The sequence below is a fragment of the Stegodyphus dumicola genome, chromosome 10 (assembly GCF_044657685.1).
Source record: "Stegodyphus dumicola isolate Sdum_Otavi_A_Nest chromosome 10, ASM4465768v1".
In the NCBI taxonomy this organism is placed as follows: Eukaryota; Metazoa; Arthropoda; class Arachnida; order Araneae; family Eresidae; genus Stegodyphus; species Stegodyphus dumicola.
In genome coordinates, this window is record NC_140777.1 from 131,326,912 (window position 1) to 131,353,225 (window position 26,314).

General features: G+C 32.0%; 1 protein-coding gene across 1 annotated transcript in view; it reads right to left on the minus strand.

Moving 5' to 3' along the window:
- Window positions 1-26,314, minus strand: part of LOC118195683 (semaphorin-2A-like) — a 625,034-nt gene that overhangs the window by 348,918 nt on the left and 249,802 nt on the right. The window contains exon 3 of the mRNA XM_085825552.1: window positions 9,188-9,239. Within this exon, the coding sequence (XP_085681678.1) occupies window positions 9,188-9,239 (52 nt within the window). The remainder of the gene's footprint in view (window positions 1-9,187; window positions 9,240-26,314) is intronic.

The following is a 26,314-nucleotide window of genomic DNA, read 5'->3' on the forward strand; positions in this document are numbered from 1 at the left end:
AAATGATAACAAATAAAATAATAAATATTTTGTATTTCGGGATCATGAAAAAGTACCCACGGAATTCACAATATGCTCGTTAAAATTTATCGAAAAATTCCAGTACGTTTTGCTTTGAATGCTTCTTGAAATATTCGCGGGAAGAACTTTAAAAAAACACCTTAAACGATTTCCATTCCATCGTGGCATGGACGGCATACAAACAAATATCTTCTTGAAACCTTACATAAACCTAAGCACATTTCACGTATAGCATTTCGTAAACTAAACTTACAGCCTCTTATAAAACCTTTCCACCTTGACTCCTGGGTGCAGAACATCAATAACGTTACAGTACGAAAAACGAAGCACAAGGAAAAAAAAACTTATAAAATCGCACGAAAAATTTCTGAAGGATCTATCGTACCTCAACAAAATCCCGCTCCGAACTGAAGTAGGGAAAAAGAAATGTACATCACACTACAGTCGAGGTTATAAAACGAAATATATGACCCCTAAACTACGTGCAAAAGAAATGCACGAAATAAGAATAAAAATATATTCGTAAGCGCAAAAAGCGCGGTGTAAGGGGTGAGGGAAGTAGGAGGATACAGTTTAGCATGTCGAGTACCATTTGTCTTTTAGGAAAAGATATCAAGAAAGCGGGAAAGCTCCTGACACCCCCTATCCATCATTGCTTGAATGTCACTTTTTTTAAAGGTTCTTTTCTTCCCCTCTTCCCCTCATCTTTACCTTTAGGTCCCAGGACCCAGAAGCAGACGACTCTGGATAAAAATAGCGTAGTATAGACACTCTAGAGCTATTGATAGGAAAAAGTATTAAAAAAATTCTCAGAATCCGGTGTAAAAGGAAGATAGGGGAAAGTGGGTGAGTGTAAAGTTTAGTCACAAATCAAATGAAGTGTTCATCACTCAAATTGAAGCAAATATTCAATAAAGGTACCCAAAAATAAAATTCGCTATTGACAGAGCCGCATAACATTTTACGGAACACCAATTAAACCATGATATTGTAACTCTTTTTAACTGGGAAAATCGTAGAGTTTTTAGTGATATACACTGCCAAAAAAAAAGATCCTCTTGCGTCACAGATTGGTAAAATCGCAGGAAGAACGGAAATGTTTGTAGAAATATGTTTTTGTGATGAATTTAAGAGAAAGTGTCCCAATGCTTTAAATCTTTTCAATTTGCGCGTGTGAGAAGGGGAAGTACCCTCCTTGAAAAATAAAACTTACTTAATTTTACTTAAACTTGTTTCGTTGGTTGAGATATTTACAAATTTATAAGTGAGAAATAATAAAATTATCTTCTACTTATTAGAATCCAAATCCATTTATCCAGTTTAAATAATGTTATGATTATTAAGATATTCTATTTTGCTTAAATAAATTAAACAGCGTTAATTGGAGCAAAATATTTTTTGTATTTTTGATCTAATTAGATAAATAGAATAGTTCGTATTCCTTTTTCTCGTTATTTTACAAAATATGAAATTCTTTACGCCTAGTTTCAATATCTTTGTGTATCCCTTGTAATTTTAATTAGGTTATCGTTGAATTTGCATTAAAACCAATTAGGTACCTATCATTTGTTGCTGAATTATTTTAAATGTAAATATTGATAAATACCAAATTATTCAATTTAATTTATTTTATTATTTCATGGAAATTTGAATAAGAGAAAGAAGTGTAATTTAAACATTACTTCCAAATATTACAGCGTACTTCCTCCATGTTAAAAGTACTTACATTTAATACGAATTGAAGTAATGTAATAGTGAAAGCACTAGAAAATTATATTCTTTGTTTCTGATTTTTCCTTTGGCAAATTATATATAAAATTTCCTGCCTTAGGAAACAATTTCCAATGAGTAGATTAGTTGTCTGGAGACTTGTTTGAGGTAGTCCAAGGGTTACTGAACTCTCTAGTGACAAGTATGATTTTATTATTAAGAAATAAATTATATTTTCAGTTCCAAGTTCATATGCACATAAAATTCGAGCAATATAAGGCATTTCTGTTAATTACAGTTTATATTCCCCGCGAATTTCAAATAATAAATAAATCATCCAAAGCAATCCCATTCTATTTTAGATGGAAGAAATTTATTTAAAGTATACAATTCTGATTTGGAAGATACGCTGGGAATTGAACCTTAAACTTTTCGGTTCACCGACAAGCCACTTCCTTGTAGATTTTTCTGATTATAGCAATCAATTACTCTCCATCGCTGTGAAGAGTCTATTTTCAATGTCAGTAAGCTGAAAAATGTGCAATGCCCTCGCCGGGACTCGAACTTGGACCTCTCGAATACGCGCCGAGTGTTCTACCGTTACACCACGAAGGCATGCAGAAAGGGGGGAGAAAATACCTCATATACTCCTCCTTTTAAAGAGTGACTGGGGATTAGAATATCCAATCCCTAAATCCTGATGGTGAAGAACCATCTTCCACCACCTTTTAGTTCGGGCCACCTTTTAGTTCCACCACCTTTTAGTTCGGCGCCACTGTAGAGACATTATGATTTTTGAAGCAGGAGATGTTAAAAATGTGCAATCCCTCGTCGGGACTCGAACCTGGATCTCTCGAATACGTGCCGAGTGTGCTACCGTTACACACGAAGGCATTCAGAAAGGAGGGAGAAAAAAACCTTAACTGTTCTCTAATTATAATAAATAATTACCTACTCAAATTACTTAGATAATATGAAAGGTTAACTGCTACATAATTTAATATATTTCAGATATTATAAAATATATAAAAACCAAAAAACTCTTCTTATACACTATAAGCTCATTCTGTTTTCCTTCTTTTTCTTTTCGTTACAAACTCCCTCCCAAATATATATTATAAAAAAATAACTTGGCAATTTCTGCTGAGTGAAGACAGTGCTGGGATAGTTACTGATAATCACACACATCGCTGAATCCAAAAACCGAACTCCTTTCTTCTCATTTTGTTTTTGAAAGTATTTTCAGACTAACGGCTGGTTTCAGGAGAGCGATAAGGGAGGAAAAGATGAGTAATGCGAACGCGGACTCTACGTTTTGTCTGATAAAAATGACCGTATATACCGGGCCTGGACTCCAAGATAGCGAAACGTTAAGATTGCGACCGAACCGGATGATGAATGGAAACGCAAAAAACGATTGTATCGAACATATCGACGTAGATTTAGGAGTTTAATCTCGAAGATTCTTAGTTCATTTCGATTTTTTTCTCCTTCTCGATATTTGGGGAAAACGGAAAACATCCGATACAGAAAGATATATATTCTTAGGCTCAGTATTAAAAAAGTAAGCTCACAAGCAGAGTTTATTACATTCTTTTCAGTTCTAGTAAAAGAAATAATTTTTATAAGCACGTATACAAAGAAAGAGTGACGAAAATACTTGTATTTTAAAAAAGTGTACGTGAACCGATGAGCCTCAAAACTAAATTTTGCTAAAAATTTGCTAGAAATTCTGAAAGAAATAATGATGGCAAAGCTAAACATATCTCGTACGGAAGATGTAAATATTATTTCAAGCTTAGAAAATGTAAACATATTGAGCAACATTGCTTCAGAAGAAAAATGCATCCTTTCAATACAAGGATATTTGAAAGTGCAAACTGCTTGCATGAAATTACCTCAACAAATTCTTAACTAAAGATCTGCTACTTAGCTCTTACCAGTGGCCGAACAGATGATACCACTGAATATCAGTATTCGCCATGTTTTTCATAGGCGTCAAGTAAAAATGTTGACTGCATGGAATTTTCGTGGTACCTCTCTCAATGTGGTTTCAGTTAGAAGGTCCGCAAGGAAGTCATCCAGTCTATAATTCTTGAGAAAATTGAGGGAATAAAGTAACCTAACCCAGTCTAAATTTCTGCATTCTTTTTACAACCTTTCTGTACCACATCATACAAATTTCAGTTTTAGGAAATATGGAATACTTCTTTCAGTGTTGTGCAATTTTCACTACGCCATTAGTAGCAGTTCATATCATATTTTGAGACCAGACTCATAGCAGCATTATCTGTAGCGTTTTTCTTAGGTGCAACCTCTTACGAACTCTTTCTAAAGGCTCTGCGATAGCTGGAAACTCTCGGCTTCAAAATGTACATTTCCATTTTATCCGCCACACTTCATAGTGGAGACAGAGGGAAATAGAAAAATATTTTAACAATAGGATCAATTAGGATTTACTGTCTAAAAAATCCAAATTAGGAACTTTACATTATTATTTTATAAATACAATGAGTTTTAAATATTTTTAGAGTGTCTTACTAGCATCAGTGCTAACTAATCGCTGTTAGTGTTGTTTGACATGAATATTTCCTCGAACAAGTTGAATAATAAGAATAATTTATCAATATAATTTTCCACTGATTGTATTTCAGCCATTTTATCTGTGATTTTCGCAATAACGTTGGACAGCGAAAGTCCATTGAACACTTACTGAGTTACTTATTATATTGAGTTACTTATTTCTTTGTCGAGTCTGAAAACTTCGCTTAAGGAGCTTAGGCTAAAGTTGTTACAAGTATTTTTACTTTTATCAACATTGTTGGGTTTTGGTTCATGTCTGTAAGCTATGTTACTGTTTCGGGTAATATTTACATAAGATAGGCCGTTAGGGAACTGAGAGAGTTGGGTGGCATTAATTGCTGTAGAATTATTATTGACATTTGTATCCACTTTTGTGTCGGTATGGATGCTGTTTTTATCCAGTTTAGGGAACTTACAGCAAACCCTGAAGTTGGCGGTATTCTTTACGACAGTCAGCAGAACCTGCCTATTATATTTGAAGGACATATTACACATCCAGACCCTTCGGAAAAATAAACTGCTTAGCGCAATTGTTCTGTTTTGTCACATGATATACAACAGCCAATCATCAACTCTCTTTGGTATTACCACGTAGACGGGAAACTGGATCTCCATTACAAATACAGATACTACTAACATCCATTCAAGTTCTTTAATTCGATACTGATAAGTTGAAAACATAAAATCTACAACTTCTTGAGGAAGAAAAACAAAGTTGCTCGCGTTCCTTGCAATGATAAAAGGGCAGAAAAATTGTTTGAAAGAGTTTGTCGTCCGACAGTGATGATATCACTATCCGTTCCGTGATAGTGATTTATGGACCAGAATTTTAATTCCGGATTGGCCTTGAATATCTGGTAATATGTATTCCTTTTTCTAAGAATGCAGTACAGCCATAGGTCCTGCTTTGCAACATCATGGTCAAGGGTTTTAAATGATGAATCGATGGTTTTTAATGATGGAAATGAATAATTCGGCTTATAAGAAACAGACTATGTATTTAATTAGCAAAGAATGGCTAAACGTTCTCTAAAACGAAGCCAGAAGAGTTCATTATAGCCGCCTGCAATTCAGAAATAATTCTGCTTTAGTTGCTTGCATATCTACACAAACAATAACTTTGATATCAAACAATATCAAAGTTACATAAACAATGCAACTCCAGTTTGGTATTAAACTAATAGCCTACTTCTAACAAATTAGACAAAGAAGTTTTTTCGAAGTATTGAAAATGCTTAGAAACTGGAGCAATTGCTCAAAACACAGCTCGAAAACGAGTTCAAAATTCCAAAACCACCTGCGAGTTCCCTTTGTTACCACTTCAACCCTTTGTCAAAACTCGCCAAACTTCTTTATTTATTTCCTTTTTCTTATTTTTAACTTTGTCTACCCCTTCCTGGGCGAACAAGAAATTTTTTTACTACCTTCTTCTTCTATTGTCGAAATAACAAATAGATTTATTTCTCTTTTAGTCAAAAAAAGTTTAATTTCTTTTTTCACTTGTGCTTTTTCGAGCTCGCTCGCCCAACCCCCAAGACAACTATGCTCTCCGAGTCTCACTCTCACGTATATATGTATCGCATCCCAATAAATCGATACATCGGAAACAAATAGTCATCTTTCATCGTCATCGTATCGGTCGCTTCGATCTAGAGCCGCGGAGGGACTTCTCCTTAAGGGGAAAGACAGGAAAGGGAATGGAAAGGAAGAAAAAATAACACCGGAGTAGAGTAGTTTTATCGCTGCTTTCATATTAAAGAAAGCTTTTGACGACAAAAGGTTTTGTACTTGCGCTCTAAAAGATTCAAATTTAAATTCTGAATTTGATTAGTGTATAGATGAATACATTTGCCTGATGAATACACACAAAATAATGATATTCAATCTTTTACAGATGGATAGATTTTTCATATCATGCAAAGTAATGATAACGTTATGCATTCGGAAATTTTGCAACAGTATTGAAATATGGCAGCAATTGTGAAAGTTTGAGTAGCCAGCATCAAACATAAAAGGAAATTTACGTATTTTAATTTTATCATCATCTGATATTGCCAAAGGAAGCTTTTCCAATACAGAAAACTTTTCATGTATTCTAAATTCCTTTTAATATAAAATTCGAAGCATCAGCTCTTGCTAGAATGAGCTTCAAAAGAATATACGAATATTGAAATATGCTAATTAAAAATAAATATGCGTTGCAAATATTTAAAATTTTACCTATCAACAAATGAAGTAAATATTTAAATTCGTGGATATAAAAAAGTACGGTGGAAAGCACAGAAAGTTTAAACATTGTAATTTTTACAAAATTGACTTCTTTAATTTTAAAAACACCCCCCCTCCAAAAAAAAGATTTTGAGTTATTTAAAACATTTTTGTAATTGAAAATACGTCTAAGAGCAACAGTTGCAAAAATACAGGCCGGATAAGGACTTTTCTCATACAAGTTGCATTCCTTTACATTCACATGTGTTTAAGACTAAGATATTTATTTTTATAAAACACTTTCGTCATAAAGCGAATTAATCGCAAATATCTTAACAATCATTAAAAATAAAGAAAACAGTAACTGTGGTTATCAACGCTCCAATATTTGTTTAAAATATATTATTTAAATTTCTATTCTATACCAAAGAAAATAATAAGGACAAAATTAGCTTCTATTTATGTACTTATATAATTATTCATTCTTCAATCGTAATAAAATATTTTTAATGCTCCTCTACATAAGTTTTGTTACAACACTGAAAGTGATTCCTTTATTCTATACTATTAAAATCTGCGTGCTTCTATTTGTTTGTTTGTGGCATCGTTTCCTCAAGAACAGCAAGCAGCTGAGTCCAGAGAGAGGTTCCCTCCCCGGATTCCAAAAATTTATGGAAAGCCATTTCAACCATTCTCATCTTCGTACGACTTTAATCAGCCGAATTAATTAAAAACTCTGAAAACACTAATTTTCGCCTTCATTTTTTCGAGTGGCAACAGTCTCGCCCGCTGGAGATAAAAATCTGCTTTATTTCGAGAAGCGTTGCCACTGCTAGCTTGCAAATTGCAGAGTTTCATAATAAGAAGTTTGTAAGTTTTACAAAATATGAAATAAAAATAGAATTGCTAAACATTAAATATATTATTATTATATAAGGTTATATTCTGATGTTGGAGAAAGCAAGCGATTGCACGTGACGTCATTGCATGTCGAAAATGTTTCGTTAATGTTAGCATTTTAAATAAACTGCTGATGTTGGCAACGTTCTTACTTCAAGTTAGGATAGCTGACTGCTACGTTAATTCTTTTACTGATATCAAGAAAAAGTTCTTATTTTACGTTTACTTTAAATCATGACGTCACGTATTAACCTGATGTTTCAAAAAGTTTTTGTTTCCTGGTTTGGCAACAAAAATATTTACTAATTGGCTATTGCTTGTAAAGAATAAACTAATTTCATTCATCCTGAACTGTTTTTATAAATTTTCTTTTCAGATGTACATAAAACCAGAAATTTTGCTTTGGCCTCACCCGCTCATTTGGCGGGCTTGTCCGATAGTTTATTTATAAATTTTGTATAAAGAGAAATACCTCTTTCTTTGCTTTTAAAAATACTATCATACTCTTTATTAGCTATCAGCACTGTTTCATATGAACACCCAATTCAAACAAAATTAAACTTTAACGAACTACTTTTAAAATTCTTGAATATTTTAACAGAACTAATTTATCTTATTTCATATCAGCTGCTCGGAGCAGGAACTAGATCGTTTATCAATATCAAGGTAAGATGGTCACGCTCCTGCTGTCTCCAGAATTTATGCGATGAAAGCAGGAATCAATTTTGATGTCATTTTTCTCATCGGTTGTCATATTTGCATTACAAATTCTTCAGCAAAAGTATTGTAAATAATATACAACAACTACTACCTAAATAGGTTCTCCATAGAGATGCGATTCTCGCTAACTTGACGCCATATGCAAAACATAATCTACATAACATTTTATGAATTTTGCTTAAAAGTATCCATTTTTAAGTTTTTTGTATTATACAGAATTATTATATATTAATATTTTGTTTTCCATCATGCTTTAGTATTTATAAAATTACACATATTATTTATTTATTCCGTTTATACATATTTTGCAAAGGTATATTTAAAACTTGAAGAGTAAGGTGTCTATATTTTGTTCAATAACGATAAATATCAAAAATATTTTTATTGATAAATCGCTGTTTCTTTACTTGGATCTTTCATGATTTAAAATTATCTTTGTATTTAAGAATTAATTTACCTTACTTGGATTTTTAATGTAAAAGAAACACTTTCACTGATATGCGATCTTGAGAAAGAATTTTGCTTTAATGCTAAAACTGACAATATCACGGAAAATGACAAAGTTTTGCTACTAAAACACCTGCTTGGTTTAAAATTTATATCTTTAACTGAATTTAAGTTTCATTTTATTAGATTTCGAGCAATAATAATAAATACTAAATGGCTGGAAAATTCAAGAAAAACAAGGTAAAAGCGTGACCTCAAATTGCGAATTGTTAAGGCTAGTCATAGCTTTTATTCTTTAAGTAGAACTTCTTCATAACCATGACCCACCAGTGGCCGAGCAGTAGATTCGTTGAACACTCGGACTGGGTCTCGAATTCCGGAGAAGAGGCTGGGTGCATGGGCGTTTTCGTGGTTTCCCCCATGTGTAGCGTCTATACGAGTCAGTTTCCCTCAGAAAGTCCTCCAGTAAGGCGTCCCTCCCTTTAGTCAAATAGCTCTCGAGTGTTTAGCCATAATGAACACAAACCAAACCTCTCATCAGTTTTGTACGTATCCACGTACATAAATGGAATGAAAAGACATAGATGTTTAGACTTACCTCACATCTTGTTCTGTTAATGTTGGCTAGATTCAATCGAAAAACTTTATCCCTAAAGGAAATGGAAAAAAAATCTATTAATTACATCACACAAAAAGATAATAGATAAACTAATATTGTAATAATAATGCAACACTAATTCAGAATACTAAAAAAAATGAAATAGCATATTAATAAGAATTAGCATATTAAAAATCACAATGAAAACGAAAATATAGATTTATTATTCTTTAATGCGACTTTACAGATTTATTCTTCATCCTTATGCATATTATTCACAGCAAAAGAGACAGTTTTTTAACTCTGCTAATGGTTAGAGTGTCACATTTATGTCTTTTTCTCTAGTGTGTTAATCGTGGTATTAACGTACGCGAAACCAGTGGTTACCAGAAAATACACGAATATCGCATATATACAGAGACTGTATTTTTTAATTGTAAGCACTTTTTTGAAATCATAAATTATCGTCTGCAACTTGACAGTTTTGTTTCATGCAGAATGGCGCTTTTAAAGAAGCAATGGATTGAAGGCTATGTTTCTGCTCTTTCCGAAGAAAATTATTCTTATTTTAATTATTAAACAATGCAATTAACAAATACATATCCAAGGAAAAAATGGAATGTTTCTAAGTATGCAAAGGTATGATCTATAATGTTGAACGAAAATCTGCCAAGTCAATGTACAGTTGCAAAATCATTAAAATGTTCATTAACAACTGTAAACAGTGATCTGAAACTTAAAGAGGCGAAAAAATGTAATGTGCATCGTCTTTTTCTACGACACATCACCGAACGCAGAATTCTTTATGGAAAACATTTATCACAACAAAAATGGAAAGCTTTTGTCACACTAGATGAATCTTGAGTGTATTTAAATGACTGAAATAAAAAGAGGTTTATTATCATCAAAGGGGAGAAAAAAGTCTTAAAACGTCTAATCTACGAATCTAAAGAAAGGTATGTATTTTGTAATGGCATGTGTTTAATAAAAAAGAAAGTGAACTACTACTAAATATAATACAAACAATGTAAATCACGTATCGATTTATATTTAGCAGCGCAATAATTACTCTCTCCCAAATTTTCATGCGTTATCTTTACGCATCACCAGCATAAAGCACGTGACATTTTATAAAAAACTTACGATGCTCTGTTCCTTTAAATAGTGCGCGTAATGCAAAGCACTATAGTAATTGGAAAATAAATTATATTTATATATTAGATGTATATTATATCTATTATATTTATATAATAGATATAAATATACATCTTATAGCGCATAAAATGGCAAAATGCTGTTATAAATAACCGGTAAACAAAAGACATATCCCACGAAAAAAAAAAAAAAAAAAAAAAAAAAATTCCGGTTTAATTATGAAAGGCTCTTCGAATGTCAAACCAAACAAATTTTTATTACTCCATTTTATTGAAGGCACCGGAGAAAAAGAGAAAGAGGGGAAAATTAAAAAAATAATATATTTTTCTACTACAAAACGATTAAAATGTAGGGTGATTCACATAAAAGCACGCAACTAGCCGATTGATAGCGATATATCTAAGAAAAAATAAAATTTATTTTATATTATTTTTTCAGCCTTGTTTCCATTTCTTATTTTCCTTTATAATATTAAATGCCACAAATATATTTTCACTTACGTCGGAGTATATCTAATAATCCTCTTCATATTTCCTACAAATCCAGAAGAAGGCATAATGAAATTTAAAATTTGATTTACAAAAACCAACTCTTGTTTCAAATATTAAACAAAAAGAACAAAAGAAATAGTCCGGAGAAAGAACGTTCTAAAGTAACCAAAGCTTCGGGCAATTAACATTTGGAATACTTTCAGGACTGATTCCACAGCACACAAAGATTGACTTAATAAGCATTAAACGGCTGTGATAAAAATTCAGCTTAACAAGCCTCATGGCACAAAATTAAAACATTTCCTTTCAATTCGACGTTTTTGGGACCTCCTCAGAAAGAAGAAAATTTCAATTGAATTTTAATCACTCCATTTGGTAGTTAGAGTGCTTTCTTTCCCACGACCTGAACAAACAATTTCTCCAAAAGCTCTTCTATTTACATTCTACTTCGGAGTTGACACAAGTAGACACAAGGGTTCTTGGCGAAAGCTTCATTACTGGAATTCTTTAATATAATAGAAAAGTAACGTTTGCACAGCATTCAAAGTTTTGCTGTACGGTAAAAATTGAAAATTGCTTAGATGAAAGATTCTAACAACTGTTATTCTCTGGAAGTATAAGCGGAGAGTATGAAGTTTTAAATTATGATTTCAAAAGGGGAATATATGAGAAAAGTCAACAGAAATTCGCGTATTGACTTTTTTCATTAGTCCACTTTTTTGAAAAAAAAGTTATTATTCAGAGCAGCTATGGTAATAATTGTTTGTATGTTTGTTTACATCTACAACAAAATAATCATAATTTGCATTATTAATTTTTTCTCACCTATGTTGCTCAAATTGAGTTGGTTATTAAACTTGCCATCTGGGGACGAAACCAATAAACGTATAATTAGTTATAATTGCATGCAACTGGCTTGCTTTATTTAGACGCGATTACATTTTCCCCATTTAGCTGCAGTTAAATCTCATTTTCTTAGTTTTTTATTAACTATAATCTAATTTAGAAATTTAGTTTATTTATAGCTGCGTATTTCTATTAACTTTTCCAGTTCCGAATTTTATTATTTGACTACAATTTTGGCTTTTCTAAACTTTAAAATGTAGAAAATATAACACTTAATTTAATGTATTAAAAAGATAAAAAAAACTACAAGAACTTTACTTTTTTTACAAGCATATTTCAAATAAAACTTCGCAGGCAGTGTTCTTTTTTTTTTTTTTTTTTTTTTTTTTGTAATAGTAACTCCGTTCTGAGCAATAAGATTTCTCCATTATATTTTTACGCATTATTTTACTATTTCATATCCATATTTCACTCTTGCGACATTTCAGTCTTTTCCTTTCCACTTCATAGAAATTAGGATTGTAAACAGTAACAAAATTATCTTTTAAGTTTTCAATAATTAATAGTGCATTTATTATTTAGGATTCATATAAAATTTTATTTAATTAGATCTATAGTTAAAAGTGTCCATAGCATTTATTTTCTTTTTACAAAATACAATACTATATAAATTTCATTGGGCGTTTTCTTAGTTTTCCTCATGTGTACCGTAAGTCAAGAGCCAGTTGCCCTTAGAAAGTCTTTCCTGAAGGCATCAATCCCTTTAAGCAGATAAGCCTCGAGTGCTTTGCCATAATTACATAAACAAAACGTATATATATTTCATATAAGTCAATTTATATATAGATCTATTTTTTCGAACATTTTCCATGCTTATGTCAATATTAAACTGAGAAAAAATAAAAATATGATAGTGATTTTTAATTGTGTTAAATGAGGAACAGAACTGTGGTGTCATAAATTGTCGTGATGCAGAAAAATACGTAACCGTAAGCAATAACAGCTTTGTGAAAGAAAAGTTCAATTTCAGCTAACCTAGGAACAATAAGAAATCCAAATATAATCAACCTTTTTAATAATAGGTAGTAATTATTATTTGCAGCACATATTCTATTTTCATATCTAAAGCATTATAATCTAATTTCATATCTATAAACGCATTTTTAACATTTACAGTCTAAACATAGCTTTCTTTACACTGAAAAAGTAGAATAATTTAAAGTCGTGCTTTGTTGCTATATTCGTTGTATTAAGATATCTAAAATGAAGTTTGTAGTATTTATGAGGTATATATCCTTAATGCTTACGTAGTGATTTCATTATTTTCACGTTTTCTTATATAAATTATAGAAATTAATATTAGCAGTATAAAATGCCACAGAAAAACGAGCCATCACAGATAAACTGTGGTCTTTGTCACCATTAGTATGCATGACGATGAATACATAATTACTATTTTATTGTAATGAGTTTGTGACAGTATTTAAGTTTAAAAGCAATTTTCAAGTACTTTACTTCACCACTTAATGTTGGCAACAACTTTTACATTTATACCCTAACGATTTTTGTCTATATATAAATAATTTTAGGGTAAAATTATATGTATAATTGTAGTATCTTTTGTATAAAGTAACATCAAATTCTGAAGAGCCAAAACTTTGCCGTAAAAATAGAATACATAGGCAAGCCATGTTTAACATTGACAAAATGGCTGTCTCTCTATATTGACGAGATATCGCCAAACTGGCAATTGCTTTGGTGACTAACTTTCGTCGCAAAATTTGGCGACGAATCGCCAAATGGTCGCCACATTTTGGTCCGGTCCATGTATAACTGTAATTGGTATTGTGGTAGAATAACTGTAATTGATCACTATTTGCAACTGTAAAAGTATCCGTATATGCCTATATCCGTATATGTAACTTTAACCGTATATGCCTCCCAGTAATTTCGAAAAAAGGAATTTACTAGATATTTCTTGGCGGCCGGGTGAAAACTATACAAGATCAGAGAGAACATCTGCACTGAATTGTTAGTTCAAAGCTAAATTCGGAGTATTGAGTTATCCGTGAGAGCTTCGCCTTTTAGTTCCGCTTTGCATTGCGTTGTGTTTAACGTTCTTAGTAGCTTGAAATGTAACTACTGATTGTGCTCTGTTAAACACTGAGAAGAGCTGTACGAGTATTTTTGTGGAAAGTTTTAAAAACTGTAGAGATATTAGATTATTTTGAAGCAGAAGAGATGAAAAATGAGCAACGCCTTCGCCGGGAATCGAGCCCGGACCTCTGGAATACGCGCCCAGCGTGCAAATCACCACACCAGGAAGGCACGTTGAGAAGGCGGAAGAAATACCTTATAGAAATTTAAAGTGTTTCTTTTGGCAAAATAAATTTTTCGAAGCTATCATCGATTTGGTGTGCATTTAATCCTTTACGAACCTGTGCGCACGTAACAATACTATTTTTTTAATACATTAATTGCTTAGTTTCCACATATCACATAGTTTGATGTCACATCTATTATCGACACACATAAAATTCTATGGCTGTTATATTTTTCTTATTTTGGGAACATTTATTTCTGTTCAAATTCTTCACTTTATTAACACTATTTTTGAAATACATTAATTGCTTTGCTTTCACATATCACACAGTTTGAAGTCACATCTATTATCTACATACATAAAGTTCTATGGCTGTTACATTTATATTCTATGGCTGTTATACTTGTCTTATTTTGTGAACATATTTGTTCAAAATGCGTCACTTTATTAAACAATATTTTTGGAATAGATTAATTGCTTCGTTTCCGCATATCACATTGTTTGACATCTATTATCTACTTACATATCTATTATCTACACACAGTTCTGTGGCTGTTTTATTTTTCTTATTTTGTGAACACTCTGTTCAAAATGCTTCACTTTATTAAAAATATTTTTTCAACACATTAATTGCTTCGTTTCCACATATCACACAGTCTGAAGTCACATCTGTTATCTACACACATAGAGATCTATGGCTGCTATATTTTTCTTATTTTGTGAACATTTCTATTCAAAATGCTTCTCTTTAGTACCTTTCATTTCCGTACGATGAAACATCCACACATCTATTTCACGGAAAGCAAACGGCATTACAAATAATCGCTGAATATTAGGTTTAACATACATTTACTAAGTTTGTAAAAAAAATAGGTTGGCTTGGTTTGGTTTATTAAGATTACGGCAAAGCACTCGAGGGATATCTGCCTTAATGGAGGGATGCCTTAATGGAGGGATGCCTTCGTGGAGAACTTATTAAGGGAAACTGGCTCGTATATGCGTTACACATGGGGAAAACCACGAAAACACCCATACAGCCAGGCGTTCGCCGGATTCGAACCCCGAACCGAACTACCAGTGTTCAGCGACGTTACCGCTCGGCCGCTGGTGGGCACGTAAACGAACAGGAATAAATGAAATAAATCATACAAAATTTTTACAAATCTGAAAAAATAGCAATCTTCGTAAAATTATTGACAAAAATTTACAAACCACGCACAAGAAAATAACAACATTCTGGTAAAAACAAATGCAATGAAAGAAAACAATTTTAAACATTAAAGAAGATTGGCAGACTTTGATTCTCAGATATAAAATTGCAACACATTAATTCATCCGCAACAACACAAGGATAAGAAAAATACTAAACCCAACGCATGGATGTAATTAAAAACAAAATTCTCGAGTTCTTCTAGAGAACTATTTCCGTGCCACCTGCGACTGCGACGCAAGTTATTCAAATTTGTGAAAGAATTTTTACGAAAACGAATAGAACACGAGAGTTAATTAATTTTTCATCTCCCACTTTTTACCATGACAAGTAAGATGCTTAATTCTGTTCTTTAGCTGCGTCAAATCTGTGGGAATTATTTTTCAAAATTGCTCTCAGTTAGATGTTTGCAGAGCTTTCATTGTCAAATAATGCAAACTTTAAACGAATAAAAGAAGAAATTCGAAAAACCAGAAGAAAGAGGCTCGTAAATGTTAAGCAGGGTAGTGCAGAATAAGTTAATGAATTTTATCAGCAAAATAAATTGAAACCATCAGCTATGTCGCATAAAACAGCATCGAAATGAATTATAACGAAATAACGAACTGCTTCAGAATTTTTATTAATTCTTTTGGTTATTTTTGCAGTTTAGAGTTGCAGATTTTCACAGCGAAACAAGCAAAAACGATACTGAGTTCAAGATGCATAACACAAGTAAGGTAATAAATTTCCGCTGATATTTAGACATCGAGCAGATTATATTTTGCTTTTTTAGTCGATTTTGCTGAAATTGTTGCGCAATATATCTGAAAATATAAAGGAAATGCTAATAAAAAATTAAAATGTAGAATAAAAATATCGTTCTCCTGAAAATACAAGAAAACATTCACAAAATCAAGATGCTAAAATATGTACTTAAATATGACATGATAGTCTGAGTGATCAGAAGAAATACTGCTGTGCAGTTTTCAAGATCTCGTTTAGTGTATTAACCAGTTGTATTATTTAGGTAAAAACAATACGCAGAAGTACTATTAATTTAGAAGTTAAACAACAAAACTCAGCCTCATATTTGCAAATTTTCACAGAACTAGTTTCGACGGTTTTAGCGAACCATCATCCTCACCTGCCAAAGAGCAATCTTATCTTGTTTATTTGCTCTTTGGCAGCTGAGGATGATGGTTCGGTAAAACCATCGAAACTAGTCCTGTAATAATTTGCAAATATAGCGCTGATTTTGTTTGACTCCTAAATTAACAGTTATAGTATGTTAAACTGCTTTCCTTTCCTCCTCATTTCCATTTTCCTGCCAGAATGTAAATTTCTAGCTCGCGTGATATTCAAATGAGGAGAAAAGGAGACAGTATTTAAAACAGGTTTTAGAGGACAGCGTGTTCTGCCTGCTGAAGGCCACGTTGCTAATTCGATTCTCTTGAAATTAGTATTCTGCGACGTTCCATTACTCTCGCCATTAGGCGTATCCCGCCGACTTTAGGTCACAGCTAATTTGCGCGTTACTCTATTTGTATAGCCATTAAGCTAACTGACTTTTACTTAGTTAATGTCAATGCTTTTGATTTAAGTCATAAAACGTGCAAATGCTGGCTTCTGTAAGCACTAATGGTGCCTTTTGTAAACTTTTAAATTGAGTCAAATAAAAGAGTCCTTTACAGTCTTCTCAGTCTCTGTGGTACTTTACAACACACAGTGATTCACTTTAAGTCTTAAGTTTACTACGTTATGACAGAAAGGTTATGCCATTTTCATCAAATTTCATACAGGATGTGGATTTTACCCAGGCGCCTGATGACAAGTGTTTCTAACACCTGAGTCTTAAAACATTTCGTACATTTTATGCTACCAAAAGAACACGAAGACTTTATAAGTTACTCAAACATAATACGTGATGAAATCAAAACGATCGTTTATTGCTTCTAAAATAATTAAACACTTGCTTAATGTTATGTTTTTCTTTTAAATTCTGAATTAATTTTCAACATACTCGCTGCCCTTTGTGGATGCATTTTTCAGAAAAGACGGCTAGATATCGGTCATAAAGATGCCGTTACTTCTATACAAGTTTGATTCTGTTTGAACTAAGAGCCATGGCATAAAGCTGTCCGAATCTTTGAAAACATCAGTTTCTTATAAAATAAAAAGGCAGACAGCCCTATTTACAAAACACAACCTAACATATAAAACAGTAATTTTTCTAAAGGTTCAAAAACCTTTACGCCAAGGCATCGTTACATTACATCTGCTTTGCTAATCAAAGTAGCTAACGAAATCACTATTTGCATACTGACGACGGAATTTAAAATGCCCCGTCCCCTTATGAAGGTTGCATTTAAAAAGAAACTGACTTTCATAGAGGCGAGACTACCTTTATGCTAGGAATCATTATGAAGGTTTCTGTCTTTTCAAACAGTGGTCGATTTACATGGAGTTCCAGGAACCTTTATGAAGGCATTCCCTTCCGTAGACAAATCCACCGTTTGTAATATTAAAAAAAGATTTACTTCATTCAGTTATTCAGATATTTCTGAACTACCTGTTGATATTATACCGACTTTCTTAAATTTTTTCCAAGTATGAAAAACTCCCATTCCTAAAATTCTACAAAAGGCGTTCCGACAAAAGAAAGTTTTATAATTGTGACAATGCCAGGAAAATAATAATAAACTCAGTCACATGAAATCCCAAGAATTCAAATGGATAACAAAGCCTAGGAAGCGAATATTACGAACAATGAACCTACGATGTTAGGAAATATATGTGTACTGGGTAAGGATACGATTAAAAAGTAAAAGAGTGCATAATAAAGGAAATTTCGCAGGAGAAACAGTAATTGACTATCTAAACTATTTCTACGAAACGAAACCTACGTTTTAATTTCTCCGCCTATATATACTTAAGATAAAACGTATAGTTCTGGTTAGGAAATATAAGAAAAGTATCCAAAGTATGATTCAGTAAGTCAAAAGTACATAATATACGGACATGTTAGAAACGCCTCTGAATGACCTAATATCTTATTATTTATAAAAAATTTTAATTTGATATATTATTAAATCTATCAGGTGCCGCCCAAGCGGAATAGCAGTTAGTAACTTTGACTACCGTATCGCAAGGCATGGCTTCGAAACCCGGAGAAAGCATGGATGTTTGCAAATGTATAGTGTCTCTGCGGGATGGGGCACTCTAAATATACGGTGAGCCGGAAGTCGTCTTGAGAAGTTGGTGGTAGAGGAAGAAGGGTGGGAGAAACATACGCACATTTATGCAGATTCTTCATTATTTAATTTCTTTAAATATTATACAGGGCTGTAATATTTGGTGGCAACAGTTTGAAAAGTGAACCGACATTTAAAGTTTTCAACGCAAAATAACAAAAATTAACAGCCCTTCTCGATAACGCACTTTCAGCAAATAATTGTAATAAATGAATAAAATACCCACTTTTTAAACAAAATTATAACGAGTAAGTCAAGAAATATTTATATTTTATCTGGATTAAAAACGAACATTTCTCTATTATTCAGAACCGAGATGAGAGCAAAAAATCGCGTAACAGCTATAAGGGAAAGGTGACAGATATTTCTTTCCTTTACCTATTTTTCAAAAACCTCAAAATATTCTAGCAACGAATTCTGCAAAATGCAGAAAGAATATTTCATTGCTATGTTAAACTAAATTAGGATTCTCATATTTTGCACACATAATTATATTTCAGATACTTTAAATTTTCCTTCGTAAAGTATTTCGTACCACAAGATATCCATTTGATGTTACAAATATTGTAAATCTTTATGTTACATATTATTAAATTATTCATATCTGCGCTGTAAAACGAGTTTGTGTGGAATACAGATTTCAGTGTTTGAAGCACTGATATATAAATCTAGGATTATAAGAGAAATTTTTCTTAATTTTAAAAAGGAAACGTGACATGCATGCGATATAACTTCAAGTCGAATTTCTAAAGTTCTTAGTTTAAAGTAATAAATAATCTAAAGTTGCGTCTTTATTGCACGTTACACATTACAAAGTTTTTGAATCTTAAATTGCACATTAGTTGCTTCTTTGAGGTAATTTTCCGAAAGATAAAAAAAATTCGTAAGATTCAACGCTGAAATGAAAGATATGGGAAATTTATGTATGATTAATTTTCCTTTAATAAAAAATTATTTAAACAATAAATGAATAAAAATAATTCTCTCCTTGTTCATATTATTAGCTCAAAAGAGCGTTAGCCCAGAAGAGTTATTACTCTCAAAAGGGAGTTTTGCGTTGAATCACTATAAAAGTTTGGATCACTTTTCAAATTGTTGCCACCAAATATTATCGCCCTTTACTTTATTTAAAGAAATGAATTAATGAAGAATTTGCAGGAATGTTTGAATGTTTTTCGCACTGTGAAAACAACGGTACATAGAGCCATCAAATTCTGAATAACATAGTCCTCCACCCGAATATGGACACCTGGAAGCCCGGAATTTTGAATTTGTTTTATTGTGTATTTCATGTTTTATAAAACTCGAACGAATTTTCAATTAACAAACTCACTGATTTCAAAGAAAGCGATAGCAACACTGTCCGGTAAAAAAATTATCTCCAGCGCGCGAGACTATGGGTAATTCTAAGGAATATTAGCCAAATGCTCTCGAAACGTTTGTGTGTATGTAAATGAAAAAAACGTCGCTTTGGGCGCAATATAAAACCTGAAAGCTTTCAGATTTTTTTATTAATTATTGCTTTCAAACTTTACATTAATGAAATTAAGAAAAAAACTTGCGTTACGACTAAGCAATTTGTAAACTAAAAATGAACACTAAAATGAAAAATGAGTACTATTTTTTTTAATTTTCAGGAATTTAAGTTAATCATACATTAAGGGGACTCGTACACCTTAAAAACCATAATATCTTCGAATATGTGATTGTTGCAAGAATTGGGATAATTTATTTATTTTAAAAGCAATTACTTCCAACTTTTACCGCTGACTACATAATATAGCTGCTTTCTGAAATAGTAATTAGAAAGTTTGTGTTGCCACGAATATTTTTATAATTTAATCCGATTTTTGACAAAATATTTCGTCAAGTTTCCACCTTGCGCGCACAGTTTGAAACATTCTGTTGTATAATTTAATTCCATACTCAATATATAGCTTTTATAACATTTAGAAACTACTATGAACCTAAAATTCTAAGAATTCCATGTTAAATTTTTATTTTATTTGGAATTGAGTTTATAAAATGTATTTTATTAAAAAAATCTGTAATGTTTTCGTCCATAAAATTTTTTAATATTAAAATATTCATCAGATTTTTGGTTCAGTCAGAAAATAGTGCCCATATAAAGAATTCCATCAAATTTCAAGTATGTACCATTAGCCATTTTTAAAATAACATGCGCGCAAGGCGGAAACATGACGAAAAATCTTGTCACAAAGCGGATTAAATTAGAAAATTATTTGTGGCAACACAAACTTTCTGGTTACTAGTTTCCAAAACAGCTATATTATGTAGTCAGCTGTAAAAAGTTGGAAGTAATTGCTTTTAAAATAAATAAAATTTCCCAATTCTCGCAACAGTCACATATTCGAAGATCATAAGGGGGTTTAAGGTGTATGAGCCCCTTAACGGCAGTTTTAACATTTAAATTAAAATTTTAATGTAGTGTAATACTTGAGTACCGTTTTAAATAATTTACTGGATATACAGAAATGTATTGTATTCGCGTTTATCCATAAGAGCTCCTCGTGTGCTAAAAGAATACTTATAGTTCCCATTTTAGTTTTACATTTTCCTTTTTTAAATTCCCCATGTTAGTTTTATATTTTCTATTTTTAAAATACCCATTTTAGTTTTATATTTTCCCTTTTTAAAATACTTAGATTCTTTTTTACCCGTAAACACTTAAAGTTTAACTTCTTTCTCAAAAAAATAAATGATTCACTATAAGAGAAAGCTACTATTCAACAAAAAGATTCACAAAATTCGTCATTAAATAATAGATATCGATAAAATATATGCGCATATAACAGTACTTTCTAATGCTTTTACTGTTGCTGACACGTCCGTTTTCCTTAAAATCAGAATACTGAAAATGATTTATTGACATGAAAATAAATTCACTGAATCTAAAAGCAATTCAGATGACTGACTCTCTTTAATCTAGGTATCTATAAATGATAACTAATACTTCCCCAATTTACAGATAAAATTGCATTTTCATTAAAAAGATAGCGAAATCTCTTTATCAATAAATTCAAATCACGCGCTTTGCATAAAACATAACTTTTGCAAATAATGGATTCATACTTCCGCGTACATTGACCGTATTTAACACGATTAGTGCTTCCTATATGCAAAAATCAATACATTAAAAATGCATCATTAAGGCTGATATTAATAAGCGATAAAGCCAAAGCGATGTGCTTGCGCGGAAGGCACCTAAGCAGATAGACATACTGCGTAAAATAGGAAACAAGGTTGAGTTCGGGGAAAGTCTTATCACAAGGCAGAAAAACATTCTGCTTATAGCAGCATTTTCCCATTGACTCTATTATTACGAAATCAATAGCGTCTTTTCATGAGAGCAGCATTAAAATATACTTCTCGAAACCATATATTGACATAAACATTAAAATACTACACATGAATAATAGTTGCTACAGATTCGGGAAATATTTGGCTAAGTTATGAATAAACTGCGCTAAAATAAAATAACGACAAATCATTACATTTTCTTGATAGAAATCTAAAACCATTAGAAATATTTATGTAGAATTTGCACTGTAGAGACATTAGGCATTTTGTGGAGCAGAAAACATGAAAAACGAGTAATGCCCTTGGTAGAACTCGAACCATCGAACCACGGACCTCTCACGCGCTGAGTGTTTTGACACTACACCACGAAGGTATGCTAAGAAGGGGGGATACCTTATATAATCCTCCTTTAAAAGGCAACTGGAGATTAGGAGATCCAATCGCTAAATCCTTGTGGTGGAGAGTCATAATCCCCCACCTTTTGTTTTTTAGTTCGGGCGCCACTATACAGACATAAGTCATTCTGAAGCAGGAGACGTGAAAAATGAGCAGTGCTCCCCCCGGAACTTGAACCACGGACCTCTCGAATATGCGCCAAGTGTGCTGACCACTACACCACGAAGGCATACTAAGAAGGCGGGAGAAATACCTTATAACACAGCTAAAGAAAGGTATCTGATGTCTTGATGTCTGAGGGCGTAAGTTATTGTGTTGAATTCATTAAAATTCCTGTTTGATTTAGAAATCTAGTCAAATTATTACTTACGATCGTCGTAGCTTTAAATCGAAATATTTTTGAAAAGATGTCAAAATTCGATGATTTATATAAAAGATCGCAAGGAAAAATAATTTAAAAATTGTTTTTATATGTAATCGATGATGTAAATATCAAAAACCCTGCGATACACAGTTTGACTGTTAAATAAGAATATATGAAAAAAATTTAATATTCAATTAAAAATTACATCGAATTTTTCAAAACTTTAATAAGAAATACAAAACTATCATCGAAAAATAATTAAAAAAAAAAATCTAAAAATTTCAAAAAATTCAGGTTCAATAAAAAATTTGTTTCAAGATTTGAAATAAATAAACAAAACAGAAATCTTGAAAACTCTCAGATTTTATATTACGCCCAAATGGGACGTTTTTGTCATTTACACGCACATGTACGTTTCGAGGGCATTTTCAGCTGACGCCATTTCGGAGTAAAAATATTTTTTAAAAAAAAAGCATATTTTTAGAATTTCCGAAAGACAGTCTCACGATAAAAAGGTTTTATTCCGTACAATACAGCCAGTGCTCGCTTTCAAATCGTTGAGTTTCTTAATAAAAAAATTCATCAAAGGTTTATGAAATATAAAATTCAAAATTCGGGTTTCCAGATGCTCATATATTCGAGTGGAGGACTACATTATTCAAAATCTGATGGCTCTAGGTACCGCTGCTTTTTTTCGCAATGCGAGAAACATGTACATTCACACACATTCTTCATTATTTGATTTCTTTCAGTATAATACAGGCATAATGTTTGGTGGGAAAAATTTGAAAAGTTATTCGACACAAAATGCCGTTTCGAAACTAATAGCTCTTCTGGGCTAACGACCGTTTGAACTACAAAAAAATAAACCAAGAATTAAGATTAAATGAAATCACATACTAATAACTATTGGTCCTCTGACATAAAAGTTGTAAAGTTTATTTGACTTATTTAAATACTGACGAAAATACTAACAAAACAAATTTGCATTTAATTAGGGTTTCTATAAAATTTAACATTCAATATAGCAAAACAAGCCTGCATTTAATTAGGATTTCAATGCCACTTAGTTTTCATTCTGAAGTTATTTTAATTATGAAAACTGTACTGAAATTTGGAATGTTAGTTTTAAATAGGTATACTGAAATTCAGAAAGTTTATTTAAATAAACTCATTTTAAAATGGTACACAAATTAATATATTTTAGCAGTAACAGGAACAACAACGGTACAAACTCGATTTTTTTCTACATTTGAGTGCATGCAAGCAATTAATTATAATACAATGGATATCTACTAAATACTTTAGCTTTCACGTTATGCAATTAAAATATGAAACTACCTGACTGTAGAATAATTTCCTGAAGTCGCTCCAATCCATGAGCTGGCAAAGACAGAAATATCGATACCTCACTTTAAGAGATTTATCACTTCGTCAGCATAGGGAAAGGAGAGTGTCTGAGAAATTCTAGTTTTGATCGATGTACAAGCCTCTCTCATGCGTTGCAGAGCGAGAACCATTTCCTACCTCTGACCGATTTACGGTTCTGCACACACAAACTTTGAAATTCTCCTCTTTCTCTGAGAAGCTGGGTTCTTCGCTTCTTTTTTCCTGCGGTAGAAGAATTCGAAAATGTTCTTCGCCGTTTGTTTTCAGATGCAAATGCATTATGTATCTGGGATTGGAACAGTTATTCCCCCAAATTCACGATCCTTTCTTTTGTGGCGTTATGGTTGGATTCCAACGCCACAGATATTTCGAATCCAAAATGTTTTGCATGAGAAAACATAGTATGCCATCGTAAAAATCATTTGAAGAACCTAGTTGATATTCACTTACGAAAGCCTTGCAATTACCAATTAAACTACTTGCATTCTGACTTCACAGTACTTTGTATAACACAATTAAACTTTAATGAAATGCAAAACATGAGTTTATAAGGTATTTTCTCCCTCTTTCCAACATGCCTTCGTCTTGTAACGGTAGGACACTCGGCGCGTATTCGAGAGATCCAGGTTCGAGTTCTGACAAAGATTTTTTATATTCCTTGCCTTCAAATATTCTAATGACTCTACTTAGTATACCTTAGTGGTGTAATGGGCAGCACACTCGGCGCGTATTCGAGAGGTCCGAGGTACGAGTTCCGGCGAGGATATTGCTTATTTTTCATCTCTCCTGCTTTCAAAAAATACTTAATTTCTCTGCACATTCTTTGAGAATTATAATGCATTCAAAATTAAGAGAACATAATTTTACTTTAGAAGCCACTAAGAATTACGACTACATGATTTCATTTTAAAAACTAACCTGCAGTTATTGGAAAAAGATAATTTGCATATTGCATATTATATATGAAAAAAACATTTCCATGAATCCGGTCCCCTAATCCTCAGTCGTCCTTTAAAAGGGGGGAGTATGTAAGGTATTTTCTTCCTCCTTCCAGCGTAGTACACCCGGCGCGTATTCCAGAGGACACTGAATATTTTTCCTATTTCCTGGCATCAAAAATCCTAATAACTCTACAAGCTAAGATGTTCATTACTTCTGGGACATCCAGACCTTCAAACATAATACATTAAACGATTTCCTGTAAAGCTAATATGAAATAATCAGGTACTATAGTAACGGTATCTAACTAGAAGATAATAAGAGCAGCAAATAAATTATGAAAATAGTCTGAAAATGAGGATTTTAAATTAACATCACGTTTCACCAGGCCCTTAGCCTCATTTTTTGCATAAGGTTTAAACTTTATTCAAAATACATCAAACATCTAACAGAATAATAAGGTCTAATAAGTTTTTATCTTTCTTAAAAAAGCAATATCTTAAGAAATTCTTTTTCTTGTTACTCTCCATTGCGCAATGTATAGAGTCCAATTAATTCACAGCGCAGATAATAGAGAGCATAAAGAACGTCTGCAATCATGGATTATATTTTTACTCTCCATGCGCAAGACACTGATAATTTCATTTTATGAGAAGCAAATCTGCCTTCAGAATATGTTAGCAGGCATTCTTTCACTAGGTATTATTTCAGTCTTTTACATAATAAATGAACAACTACTAGTAGCCTTTTCCTTGAAGTTCTTATATTAACGTAAAAATAATATACGATTTAATAATATTAGTAATTTCTTAGATTCTGTACATGTGAAATATACCTCAAAGTTTGATATCTAATGTTATTTGAAATTACAAGAAAATAATAAAAGATTTCTATATGTGAATGAATTAAAAAATTGGGGGAAAATGTTGAATAAAGTTCGGTTTTCAGCTAATGATGTTTCATCTTATACACTATGTTCTATTAAAATAATTATATACTATTGATGATAATTATTTTAACAGAACAGGTTGAGAAATGCAGTTCTGTGAAGATAGTTCATTGTATTATTTAAAAAACGTGAAATATTTGATAAAATAGTTTACGTGAAACCTATGAAGAATATTATTTTATACTACATAAATGTTTTGATTCATATTTATGTGTTTTAAAAATGCAAGCTCCTGAAAGCTTTTTCTAGCATGTGATGCTTCTTCAGCATTTTCTGTCTGAAATTCTCAGTTTTTTAACGTAAACAGTCAAACATCTGTGATATTTAATTTTAATCAAAAATGTAAATTTGGATGAAGCAGCCAAAAGCCATTATTTTATGTTATAACACACAGGCTAGAAAATCGGCGCTGTCTCTAAAATGATTAGCACACAATGAATGTTAATGTTTGCACAAAATCATTACTTCTAAGTCATTTTTATTATATATAAAAATATATGCCTGTCACTGT